This window comes from Pleurodeles waltl, chromosome 10 (assembly GCF_031143425.1).
Source record: "Pleurodeles waltl isolate 20211129_DDA chromosome 10, aPleWal1.hap1.20221129, whole genome shotgun sequence".
Taxonomy (NCBI): domain Eukaryota; kingdom Metazoa; phylum Chordata; class Amphibia; order Caudata; family Salamandridae; genus Pleurodeles; species Pleurodeles waltl.
The window spans coordinates 112,292,400-112,305,879 of NC_090449.1; the positions used below are offsets into that span (position 1 = coordinate 112,292,400).

At 41.5% G+C, this 13,480-nt stretch overlaps 1 protein-coding gene across 4 annotated transcripts in view; it reads right to left on the minus strand.

Moving 5' to 3' along the window:
- The window catches only part of PSMG3 (proteasome assembly chaperone 3), a 49,708-nt gene that overhangs the window by 15,571 nt on the left and 20,657 nt on the right, over positions 1 to 13,480 (minus strand). For 3 of the 4 annotated variants that reach the window (XM_069209923.1, XM_069209921.1, XM_069209924.1), the window contains exons 3-4: positions 10,135 to 10,374; positions 643 to 2,864 (exon numbers count right to left, since the gene is read on the minus strand). In XM_069209923.1, the coding sequence (XP_069066024.1) occupies positions 2,712 to 2,864; positions 10,135 to 10,350 (369 nt within the window). In that variant the 5' untranslated portion in view covers positions 10,351 to 10,374 and the 3' untranslated portion in view covers positions 643 to 2,711. Of the gene's footprint in view, positions 1 to 642; positions 2,865 to 10,134; positions 10,375 to 13,480 lie in introns of those variants that run through there. The other variant, XM_069209922.1, reaches the window with a different exon arrangement.

The window sequence follows — 13,480 nt, forward strand, 5'->3', positions numbered from 1 at the left end:
TTTTGCACCAGTTTCACTTGGAATGTCAGAGTAAAATTGCCTGTCCCTTGCGCAAAACTGTCCATCACTAGTACAGATCATGTGAACTGGCTCCACCTCTGCTGAGAGTAATTAACTTAGCAATGTGTGCTTTGGCATTAGTGCGCCAACGAGAAAGACCTCTTTTTAAGAGTTACTTTTCTGGCTGTTCGGATCCCAGTGCACGTAAATATGTTGTAAATGTCTAAGTCTCACCTCTCTTATCTTCTCTTGTATCACTATGGAACTATACTGATCACTTCCTGTAGAAGGGTTTGCAAATCAACAAAAGACTACAAATAAATTAATCTTAATGCTAGCTATAAAATCTCAAACTTGTAAAATATGTCATTAAATGTGTTTTGAAAACAGCAGCAATGTTTGTGGCCGCAGACCTCATACCAAGCAGGTTCTCCTGTACACTTCCCCCCAGGCCTAGTTGCTATCTCCAACAAGGACATGTTTTACATACCAGCTGTATTTGTATAAAACACTCAAACGGGGATATACAAAGCACGTGTAAACCTGCCACGAGAGGCAGTTCAGACTCATGACTATGGGCTATATCATCTATTCCCTTCCATTTTTTCAGCAATTACTTTATAACATAATTACAGATCACTGTTTCATTTAACACAGAGCTTTATTTTATATGAGGTGTATATCAGTACTGGTTTAAGAACATACATCTCATCTCTATTATCAAGCCTGTCCATATCATTTCAATTCATATATCAGAAACTTGTTCTTGTAATAGAGAATAATAAATACATTAGCGGAGATAAAGGTAGATGTGTTTGGAAACAACGCAATGTAAGCTGAGGTGTGTTTTACTGATTAAACTTAGTAATATGTTTCAACCAAAAGGCGCAAGCACCTGATGAAACAGACTGGCAGCTGCACCGTGACCCCGTGCGATGGGAGCCACGGTCAGCCGCCCAGCCTTGTATCCAACAACCCTGCACGGGGAAGAATCGGAGTCTATTATAATGGTAAAAAAAAGTACACGTCACTGCAACTTGATATTGGCTAAAAGGAACAGGAAAAGATCAAGGTGTTCTGTATTACAAGGAGCTGCTTGGAACTATGCCAACTACAAAAAAAAAACGTATTGTAATATGTTAAGTAATTGATACTGAACATGCTTAAGGTAATGGTGTTGATACTAGTGCTAAACTGATAATGAATGGTAAATATTGACTTACAATAATGAGAAGTTGTTGGTAAACTTGCCTTAGTTTTTCCCCCTAATTCTTGTTGCTGTGTTCTTAACAAATTCAAACATAATGGTAGCATTGCTATAGCTGGCACTGCTTTTCTTGTTTTTTTGGTATTATATTTTCCAATCACAATGTATATTGCCCGTATTTAGACTTTTCTGCAAATCTTATGTCATTTCTAGGAGGAGGTTCAACCCACTGAATCGATCACAGTGCATCACGTGGTTCTTGGACGCCCTCCTCCTCTCCCCCCAACGGCCCTTTATCCATGCAGTATTAGTCCCTCCAAAGAACCCGATTCATCCTGCACTTCCAAGGACACCCTCTTCCTTCCTACACCACCCATTCGACCTCCATACACTAATGCATAGTAGCACCCTGGGCACCCAAAAGCTTCATGCAATACAGAGAAACTGGAAAGCCAATATTTTTATTCTTTAAACTCAAACTCAACGTTTTTATATGTATTATTTAAAAATAGTTGATAGAAGGTGTCAGTTCATCGGTAAAGCTATTCATTATTCCTTTCCTTTCCGAAGGTTACCAGTCTCTCTGTTGAGCTCTTTCATTTGCAGTGAAGTCGGCAAAGACATTAGTGAAGAAGGGAAGGTGCTGGGCAGGACTTCCACACAAGCCAATAAACAGAACAACTAAAAAAGTCAGCAGACTAAACTCTTGCATTTGCCACAAAAACTAAATAAAATGACCAGCCAGAAAACATCCAAGCACCCATTTAAACAATGTACGTTGGTAGTCACGATGCTCTGAACGAAGTGCTTGTATTGCTTTGAGTCAATTAGATCTTCATTTTAGAATGTTGCCTTTTAACATGGTTGCTGCTCCTAACACTCGGTGAAACAGGCCACTTGCCCAAGATCTGAGGGAGGCCCTTGTGGAACGGAGGGCTGTAGCTCACGACTGCAAACTGCCTTCCATTCCAAGGACACTACAGCTCCCACAACCCCTGAATATACTTATGCACTTGAAGGGGTCCTTCAGCATGAGGCTTAGATTGCAAGACTGCACTATACCTTCTGGATGAAGATTTTTCATACAAAAAACAAAAATGGTGACTGCTGCATTCCATTCCCTCTTTTGACAGCAGCTCAGCAACCGCTGATGTGTGCTACAAACATGGAATTGTTCACGTTTACATCACCCCCGCCCAGCCCCAATGTTACCCTTCAAGACTCGAAAGATACTTGAATGTCCACAGCCACCGGAAATCCAAAGAGTAATCATGCCCATCCTACGCAAAGCAGTAAACAAAAAGAATGTAGTATGCACGGGTTAGGTTGAAAATCCAGGGCAAAACCTGCGAGGCTTGTGCAGCCCCAGTGCAGGGCCCACGGCTGCCGCCAGGTGGCACCCCAGCCTTCCACTGCTCTTGTTCAAGGTAATTCAGGACCAGGCAGTCTTCTCAGCATTAATTCGCAGGTCTGGTTCTGAAACTCTCGGATGCTCCAGAAGCCCTCACCAGACCCTGCATCGCTGTATGACCGCTTTCACGGCCATCACCACGTCCGCGCTCTGCTCCTTTAAGGCCAAGGCTAGTAGAACGGGTTTATTCCCCGACTCCTGCGATACAAACGTCACCAGATTCTTGGCGCAGACGTGCGTGAGGGGCTATGAGAACAAAACAAAACAAAACCTTAAATTAGAACAGGGCAACAATAAAAGTCACAGTTCTGATATGTTCTCGCCAATTTAAGATAAAAAAACACGTCTTTAGTCATTCCCGTCAGAAGTTTCCAATGCCAGCGGAGAGAAAACAACGCTGTGCACTGTTGACATTGCAATGTTCAAAATAATTTCGTTGTGGAGCAAACCATTTTAAAGAACTTGGCAAACTGAAAGGGCCAGGCTGTACAACTATAATTCCAAGTTTTAGAAAACATGAGAGGCACACAGGAGACCGCCCTTTGCGGCGCTGGTTGCAGGCTTGTCTCGTCTTCAAGGCGCGACACTGTCCGCGAGCTTGTCTGCTGAGCGTCGACCAAAAAACCTAACTGAGTAGAAAAGTGCAGAGGAACCCCCAATAGTGTTCTAAACGCTTGTTTTCGTTTAAGAAATAAAATAAAACGCCATTAAGGCCTTTCAAAGGGCAACAGCTAGTTTCCTTTTTGTGTGGGGCAGGCTTGCTGCAAGTATCCTGGCAAATTTGTAAGTATTAACTAGGTAAATGCACAGTACAAGTATTAAAAGGAAAATGTAAACCAAACAAAGCGAAAACAGGGCATCTGAAGCAATATGCACCTAAGTGGATTGTCATTACCGAAGAGAGCAGGCTTAATTTCTGTTAGAAATTGGGTCTCTAGTTGCTCCGTGTCCAAGTACGGACCACAATCCTGGTCAGGTTAAGAGACAACACAACCTAAATTATCCTGTGCTCACTCTCTAGTACCTTGGCACAGAGCAGGCAGGCTTAAATTAAAAGGCAATTACACAGTACTTGTGCAATAACTCATACAGTAACCGTGAAAACATCACAAAAAGTACTCCACACCAATTTAGAAAAATAGACATTGGAATAAAATGAAACCAAAACGACAAGAAACAAAATATCAACAAGTCAATATATCACTTTTTAGAGGTTTAGCAAGTCTTAGTCCGTTGGAATCGATGGATGTATCCTTTCAGCACAACGTACCTGGGATGCATCAAAAATAATGACGCAGAGGAGGTGATGCGTCGCATAGTAAATGATGCATTGATTTTTTTTAATGGGGGAGGCGGAGGTGATGCGTCAATTCTTTCCTCAAGGGATGCGTCAACTTCCAGGTGCGCAGCCTTGGCTCCTTACTACAGTACAGGGATATTTTGACACCCAGGGACGATGCGTTGAAAATCTAAAACATGCTGTGAGGATGAAAGAGGCGCTGTGTCAATCCGGTAAGCACTGCAGTGATTTTCCAGCTGCAAGAAAGGCGCTAGGTCAATTTTACTAGAGAGGAGTAGATTTTTGCAGGCATTACGAGATTTTCCAACACAGTGGATTTTCTTTCTCTGGTGAAGTCTTTATTGTCCCCGAGACTTCTTAGCAGAAGACAAGTTCAGTCCAAGACCTTGGAGATCATGCGTGGTGGAAGGCAAAGTCCTTTCAGCAGAGTCAGGGAGCAGCAGAGCAACAAGCAGGAGAGCAGTCCTTCCAGAAAAGCAGTCCGGATGAGTCCTTTAGGCAGCACAGCAGTCCCTCTGACAGAGTTCAGTTGTAGGTCCAGAAGTTCTGATTTGAGGTGTTTTTGAAGTGCACCAGTTCCCCTTTCAACCCATTTTGTCTGCCAGAGATCTGTGGGGGAGGGGAGGGGGGAGGGAGGAAGTGGGTTATCAGTCATTTGTGCAAGGTCAGACCACTAGTCTTTGAAGTGGGAGAGCCCCCTCCACCCTTCCTGCCCAGGACAGGCCCATCAGTATGCAGATGCAGCACGCAGCTGAGTGTGCTGTGTTTATGGCTGTCTGGGTGGAATGATCAAGGAGTGCAGTCAACCAGCACAGACCAGGAGTGGACTGAAGACAGGCTGTAAGGCACAGAGTGCAGTAAGTGCAAAGAAATTCCTACTTTCTAAAAGTGGCATGTCTAAAACAGTAATGTTTAAAACCAACTTCACCAGTAAGCAGGATTTCTCACTACCATTCCAACCATATTAAACATGACAATGCCATTCCTCACAGATCAGAAATTACCACTTAAAGGTTTATAAGGGAATTCCCAATGCTAGCTTATGAGAGGAGCAGGCTTCACAATAGTGAAAAACGACTTTTTTTTTCCCCACTACAAGGACATGTAAAACTTACAAGTGCATGACCTGTCTTTTACGTACATAGCACCCTGCCCTGTGGGATACCTAGTGGCTACCTTAGGGTGACCTATATGCAATAAAAGGGGTGTTTAAGGCTTGGAAAGTAGTTTTAAATGCCAAGGCGAAGTGGCAGTGAAACTACATACACAATCCTTGCAATGGAAGGCCTGAGACCTGGTTAAGGGGCTATTTATGTGGATGTCACAATCAGTGCTGCAGGCCGACTAGTAGCATTTAATTTACAGCACTGGGCACATGCAGTGCACTTTACTAGGGACTTGTAAGTAAATTAAATATGCCAATTCGGTATGAACCAATGTTACCATATTTAGGAGTGAGCGAGAGAGCACAAGCACTTTAGCACTGGTCAGCAGTGGTAAAGTGCACAGAGTCCTAATACCAGCAGAAAAATAGAGAGAGGCATGCAAAAAGTTGGAGGAAGTCCATTCTAAGGCTGTCAGGTCTAACACTTTCAATTACAAATAAATATATAAGCATGTTTCGTTAAAAGAGTGTGAGTCCTAGATACAGCAGCGTAAGGAGCATAATGCCACCTCTGCCCCATTGTGAGGAATCGGAATCATTTCTCAAACTAGATACATCCTTTTCACTAAATTTCTGCCCATCTATAACAGTGATGTTATTTTACATAAAGCACACTATAACCAGTGAGGTTATCCTGGTGCTAAGCAGGTGTCGCTTATCCATGCCCAGGGATGGTAGGTTAATTGAAACGGCAGCTCTTGAGCTTCTTGCGGAGTTCAAGAACAGGAGAGGAGGCTCTGATGTGGCGTGTGAGGTTATACCACAATCAAGACCACCTTTCTTTAGGAGTACATTTTAAAGAAGTGTGCACTGATTTTATTGCACTCTAAGGATGAGATAACAATAGGCCTCCCACTGTGCACTGTCTTCAGTGGTTCAAAAACATGTTTATCAATGAATCAAAGATGGGTAAGAGGATCAATGTTTATATCTTTGTTATTAATACCCAAATTATTAAAAACACAGCATGACATGAGGAAACCATATGCAACTCAGCAGGGTCAGACTGGGATCACAATTAGGGCCAGTCATTCCCAATAAAGTTGGCCTACATTTACAGATCGTGTGTTTCAAGAAACACAATTTGGTTAGTCTCATTGAACTCATTTTTTGGAGAAATGTTTGTTAACAAGTATTTTAAAGCTTAGAGAGCCAGTAACATTGGTGAACACTAGGGGCAATATGTACCAAAGCATTTTCCCATTGACACAGAATGGGTAAAACCCTTTGATACATCTGGCCCTAAATGCACTGCATTTTGGTCAGGTAGGCAAGGTGAATAAAATGGCCGAGGGGCCACAACACCTGATTTGGGTATGGTTGCCAGCTGGCTGTTTTTTTACTGCCATGACTTTTATTTTTTTTAATTAAATATCCTGGCCAGTACGTAAATGAAAACAATCACTCAAAGCAAATAAAATTACCACTGATCAGTTGCATTTTAAACAGTAAAAGTAAAGCAAAGGCATAAACCAGCCTTATTGATCCGTTACTGATAGTTAAACTAAACAAAGGCAGAAAAGCCATGTTAAAAAGTATATGGATATTTTTAATATACTAAGTCTCCTTTACTTGTCATGCCCAGCCTTTGCATAATCGGAAAACCTAAATAAATGGCAGTTTTGTTTATTTCCTCTTTGTAGTTTTACATGGGGTGAGCTCGGCCCAAGGGCACCTATACAAATGACTAACCCCCCCCACCAAGGCCTAAAGTGCATTGGCGCAGAGGTGACAACACATGGCCCCCAGCAAGGACGCCTCTCTTACCTCTTCCAGAGCCCACCATGGCCTCGTGGTGCTGCTTCACGGGAAGAACACAGCAGCTGCTGCTCCAGTGGGTGAAGTGAAGGTGGCCCAATGACCACAAAAAACACCTGCTGCCCGCCTCCCCCCCACCCCCCAAGTAAGGAAGGGTCTGAATACAAACCATGGACTGAATGTGATGGCCAAGCAGGGAAGGTGACAGGGAAAGACGCTGCTTATCTGACAAGTCGGCCCCATGGAGGGGGTCGAGGTAAAAATGCCCCCACCAGCCAGAACAACACCGGATCCCCAGCAAGGCCAAGTCCCAGACTCACTCTTCCCCCGCTCACTGCATACTCAGTGCAATGGCCTGGAAGCGGAAAAACGAAGCAGAGGCATGACAAAAAACAAAACGGTCCACGGGTCACTATTAGGCACCTTCCCATAACCCATTGCCCGACTGCCTGCCTTTCCAATCTGACCTGCATCTCGGATCCTGCGTTTGCTTCTGTAGTGTAATCCTACCCTTTCTTCAGTGACGTGCAGGAAGAAGGAAACTTAAATGTGCCGAAACGAAAGAATGCAGCAACAGAAGCATGCACTGCCTCACATGTAATCTTCATGTACCTCACGTCACCAACCAGTGGGGTCAATATTACAGCATAACCGCCCAACACACAGGCACTTAGCAAGAATGGAGATGAAAAATGTTAAAAGTATATAATTAAACATCTATAGAAAGTATGTTTAACATACTATACCTATTAATATTCTCTACGACTAACAATGATTAGTGAATACATTATGATAACCAAATTACTTTTTTGGTGTATTTGCATTCATTTTTAAAAAGGAATATCTCCATAAGAGACTAAGGAACTGGAAGGTTATATATTTTTTTGTTTATTCTGTAAAGCGGTGACATCTCAACGACTCTGTAGGGTGAATCACTTGCTCTTCTACTTGCCTCCATCCTAGGGCGAGAAGAGAGCAAGACATTGTACAAGTATGATGGCGAGGATAAACTGAAATGAAGCAGCACAGAGTCGTACGAGCTCTGCTTTTCCAAGCTAAGAATCTCAAGGAAGGGTTTACAACAATCACCAAATTCCTTTGAGGCACAAACACGTGGGTGGTCATTCACTGACCGAGTCAAATCTATCAACTGTAGCCACCCAAACTCAACATGTGACAACTGGGTGTCGACAAAATGGCTCAGCGTGTTAATCACTTACTGTTGGGATCTGGAATGACCTGCGGGTCAAAAGTTTGAATTCCCGCAAAGGTAGCTAAGCCTTTACTCTTCGGAGTCTGCTAGGTTAAACTGAGTACCAGTAAAGCCTATTATTTATAATGCATAGACTCAGCAAAAAAAGGTAGAAGGATGCAAATAAAAACTACTATTGAATGGCTCTTCTCCACAACAGGCACTGGTGAGTGCACTGCCTCCATTCAAACTCAAAACCTCCGAATTACCTTGGCTACTAATTCCAATCAGTTTCTAAGCCACATCGGAATTCTTAGATGCTTAACAGGTTCTCATGAGTACTACCTCCCAAAACGTGATTTAACTGACTGAATAGTTGTAGCCTCAAATCCTTCTTACTATGGCTACACATAATCTGGCCCCCAAGCATAGGAAAATACATCACTGCTGTAAGTAACAAACAGCTGTTTTAAACACAAGAAACACATATTATTAATGAACATCCATTAGCCAAGGGCGGTCAGCTCTATATGTTTAATGAAGCCTGCTTGGGGCTGTGTTCGCAACCATCTGTTGCTGGGGAACACTGACTGAGGTATAATAAACCATTGAGCTGGTGTTCCTTAAAACCTTCAGGAGGTGGAGCCGAGTGCGCTGCCTGACACAGATTCTATGTATAGCCTTCCATCTCCTACAAGATGCTCCTACTGGTAAAGATACACCTTCAGGTAGATTGCCATCACCACTTCTCCATAACTGCCTGGGCTTCTACAACTGACACTTCTAGCATCTTCCTTACAGAACATCTCCTTCCAAAGAGCAATCTATGGACCCGGGCGCACGTTGCAGTTGTGCATGTTTTAAAGACCAATTTCAATGCATGAATGGCACAGGTACGAATGAAATACAAAAGAGAGAGTTCTTTAGTCCTAGAAGAGTCATATGGGACTTCTGCCTGTACAATTATGAGGCAGCTGAGCTAATAAGTCAAAGCAGAAACAAAAAGTCAACACTGGAACAGCAAGTCAACCTTTGAACAGCAAGTAAACATTTGAACTTTATTTAGTTGAAACCAGCAGCAAAACATAACACGATGGCTGCCATAGGAGAGAAATTCCACTTGGGGCATTCACACTTTTAATGTTTTGTACTCTGGACTCATTGCACCGAAGGGCGTCCCCTAGTTAGTGTATTGAGCAATCCATTGGTAAATACAACTGTTGGCTTTCTCATAAAATTCCCCAGTAGGCAACACTGAGTATCAATATCACCTCTGTGGCTTTAGGACAAATATGTTAAGTAACTGCCTCATGTTCCTCTGGCAGGAAGAACTTGTGGATCAACCACAGCTATGTACGTAGGTGATGCAACAGTCGGTTTTGAGTGTCAAAAGCACGTTTTTCCCAGCAGTTAATGCAACCAGAATATGCAAACGTACTAGCAAATAGTGCTAGAGACCAAAAAGGAGGAAGTATTTTCTTTGATAATGAAAGACTGCTCTTTTTAATCTGAAATGAAGGGTCCATAAACACGGCAAGCTGCATCCTTTACTATCTAATAGTTGAGAGCCAACAAGAGCTCCACATTTTACATAAAAGTATTTTCAGGAGGAGCTAGATGTGCAAAACATTTTGCCTCAATATTAAATGAGAAAAAAGTTGAACGTTAAATTGGACATCCCAGGTTAAATTCACTAAAGAGGTAGGAAAAACACTGTTTCAACGAAAGTGGCATTTGGGAAGGTTTATAAAACAAAAATGGTAACGCAATGTGTATTCAAAACATTCCCAGTTATCTTGCCCGCCCATGTCCACACCTACCTTTAGTTCTGTAGGAGTTTATAATATATGTAAAAATACACATCTGCGCAAAACCTACTCCTGCAGAACTAGCCGCATGAGGAAGTATAAAAGTGCACGTGTGTACATGATTTATGTACAAAGAAAAAGAACAATTGAGAAAGATCCATACTTTCTGTAAATCGCACTCTAAATGTTTAGATAACTAAAGACAATACTTCAGGCTTGATAGATACAGGTTCATGCTTCTGATTCTGGAGGCAGTTCCAACAAGTTCAACTTTTAATCTATCAAATACTTACTTCATCCTTGCCAAGAAGTACTTTTGTGCTTAGCGAGGGCCTTCCTACGTCATTGGATAAGACACTCGGGGTCACAGATACAAGAGTCCCCATCTTCCCAAACTGGGTGGCCACCACCAGGATACGGTCTTCAAAGGCCGTGCACACCACCTCTGTTCGAATGCCGCGGATCTCTTCCTCTGCTTGCTTCGACTTAATAATCTGATTGACCGCCATGCCAGATAGTTTTCCTTGAGCAACCTTTAAAAACAATATGCGAACAGACTAGTAACCAAATTAGATTTTTAAAACTTATCAATTTCAGTCACAAAAAGGCTAAGTAGTGGGCACTTACTGGCACTCGCCAAACAGCAAGGTCATACTGTAGCACTACAAGATGTCCATGCGTCAACTACGACAGAAACCAAAGTATGACGGACACTAAATCAGAGCGCACAGAAATAACTAACTTGAAGCTAAAGGTTGTGGTGCTGCTGTATAAGCAGTTTGTTTGACATAGTCTAGAGTCTGTTCTCTACAGCAGGTGTCTCCAAACGTTTATATAACCCGAGCTACTTATGTCCAAGAGAGTCATCCAGGTTAGTAATAATATTAGCGTTGTAACCATAACCACAATAGGCAAGTTTACATTAGTGGTCACCCTATGCAAGATCACCAACAGTGATCTCCTCAGTGTATCAGGCAGGGCTGCCAGTTGTATCGTAAAAAATATATATATATATATATAACCTATCAATTAGGAATGCCTCTATATGGGTAATACATAAAGGCAAAAGCTGCAATGCCCTTTCCAGTGCCACACGACTTAGCCCTCAAAAGTCGTCTTTAAGAATATTTTTGAAATTCAGCCAATTTTCTCCAAACATCAGCTGATGAGTTCTGAAACTACACATATTTTCGCCTTGAACAAATGGATTTCAATATCATATATTAATTAAACCAAGCAAAGACTTCTGATTTAGTAGGGTGGTCTGCACATAGGAGAGCTGAAGCACTATAGCTCATGAGCTACTTGTTGGAGAAGCCTGCACTAGGGACACTATGTTATTCATGTCTTCAGGTTACATCTTTTAAAGGAACATGGGCAATATATGAAAACAAAATTAAGAGGGTTACCAAACAGGAATAGTTTCCTCTACACCATTTTATAGCAGACTGGATAACAAACACATATAGCATCGCAGAGGGGAAAGATGGCATCACAGTAGACTAATTGAAAAGCAACAAAGAGTATAAATATTGCTACTGGGTCAAAAATCAGAGGGCTGGATCAGAAAGTGGATTTTATTTCAATTGATTATTTAAGGCAAAAATTGGTGCTTCCCTGAAACTGCGATTGGGCAGAAGGGCGGAACAGAACATTAGAACACTGCAATTGGACACAGAATGCACAGAGGATTTATACTTTGGAGCAAATGAGAAAACAGCACTTAAAAACAGTAGGAAAATGTATGGCACCGTGGTTGTATTAATGGTCATATCTTCGGCTCCGGTCAATTTTTAATAGCTCTCTATTGAATACGCACAGACACAAAATAATAATTATAATAATAATAATAATAATAAAAGAATAGATAGGATAGTATGATTTATAAAACTTAACCATTAACAAATTAGACTGGGTCAATGTTGATAAGTGGACCTATTGTCTATTGATTAGGTTCTGTTGTTTATTTGAGGCATTTATTTAAAATGAAAGCAGCAGCACTTCTGTTCGACTTCACATCCACTGCAGAGTATAACCAAGCAAAAAGGAAAGACATAATCCTATAAAACTTTTCTACCGAAATCCCGAGCAACTAGTATGTCAGGATGTTATTCATCGTTAAATACAAATGTTCTGGGAGAGGTTTTTCAACTTCTTTCCGAAAAGATACAAAGACAGAAATGATAAAACAGTAGCACACTAAGCTAAGCAGATGAAGAACAAAAGGGTCAGTGAGTGCAGCGCTGTGTGATGGAGGAGGTGGACTCCATGCTCTGGTGGCACTTTGTTTAATATGTGTTTGGATCAGGAAGGAATCTGTGGGGCCTAGGGTGGCATTTAGTGGCTAGCGTATGAGAGACAGAACAACTAGGAAAAGCAACAATCCACTGGATATAAAAATGTAACATCAGAATTTAGGTATTCTTCAGGAATCCAACATCAATTTTTGCAAAAGTCAAACCAATAACGTTCATTATAATATTCAGTTCTGCAAACGCATGATCTCCCACTACTTTAGCAGAAACCTACTAAGCATAAGGTCCTGGTTCTGCCAATTTCTCTTTTTTGTTGTCCGTGTCTTATTCAGTTCGTTGCAGGAAGTGATGTTGCGCCTGTGTACTTGTGTGCTCTGTGCTTGTGTTGAAGCCACATTAGTAGATGGTCACTAACCAACGGGCTTTCTATATAGTTTTTGCCATTGCCTGAACCTCTACGGACCCATTACAGGTGGTAGATGGTCATTACATGCCATTTTGACTAAAGGATGAGCACACCACTGCAGACTGACAGAGTGGCTCTACATGGTTAGAGCAAACTCATCAACGATATGCCAACATGACTTACTTTTGATAAGATGATTTGGTTATTGATAAAGCATATGCAAGCATAGCAAGTCCAGCATTAGGTTTCTAAGGTTTTCTAGCCATGTGAATTCTGCTGTGAATCATTTTTGTCCTGATGGAATATCGTGGACCAATTAAGTACCTACATTTCAACTGAGAGTATGTGGTTTTGAATTACACAGAATCTATGCAGGAAATGTACAACGAAAGGAACTCAAAGACAGAGCGTTGTGTACCAACACATAATTTCCTTTCACTGCCTCTCACTTCCTACAGTTACCTTTCACTTAGTATTCGCTCAGGAAGTAAGTTCAATGTGCACTAGCCAACTTATACGGTTTCATCAAAACATGTTCACAATTTTTCTTTCACTCAGTGTATTAACCTTTGGCATAATCACATTTATCGATTTAAAAAGCGTTTAGGAACTCCTGATGGTTTCCTATAGACCATTTTTATGAAATTAATATGAACATACAATTACTAACCCAGTCTACACGCTGAACTTTAAATGGCCAAAATGGCTTCAGGAGTTATTAGAAAACAACACAAACAGGCAAAGAAATAAAACCCTGCTTAACTTTAATAATGTTAGAGATAAGAAACTGAGGCTACACGTCTAGTATTTTGTAAAACTCACTACATGGGGATCCTTGGAAAGACTGCAGTAAAAAAATGAAAATCCATCTACTTACATACCATGAACAAATGGAAATTATAATAACGTTAATGAACACTGTGAAAGCAAATAAGAGGGAGTAGCAAAACCTATTGGCTTTGCAATGCTTTTTTTATT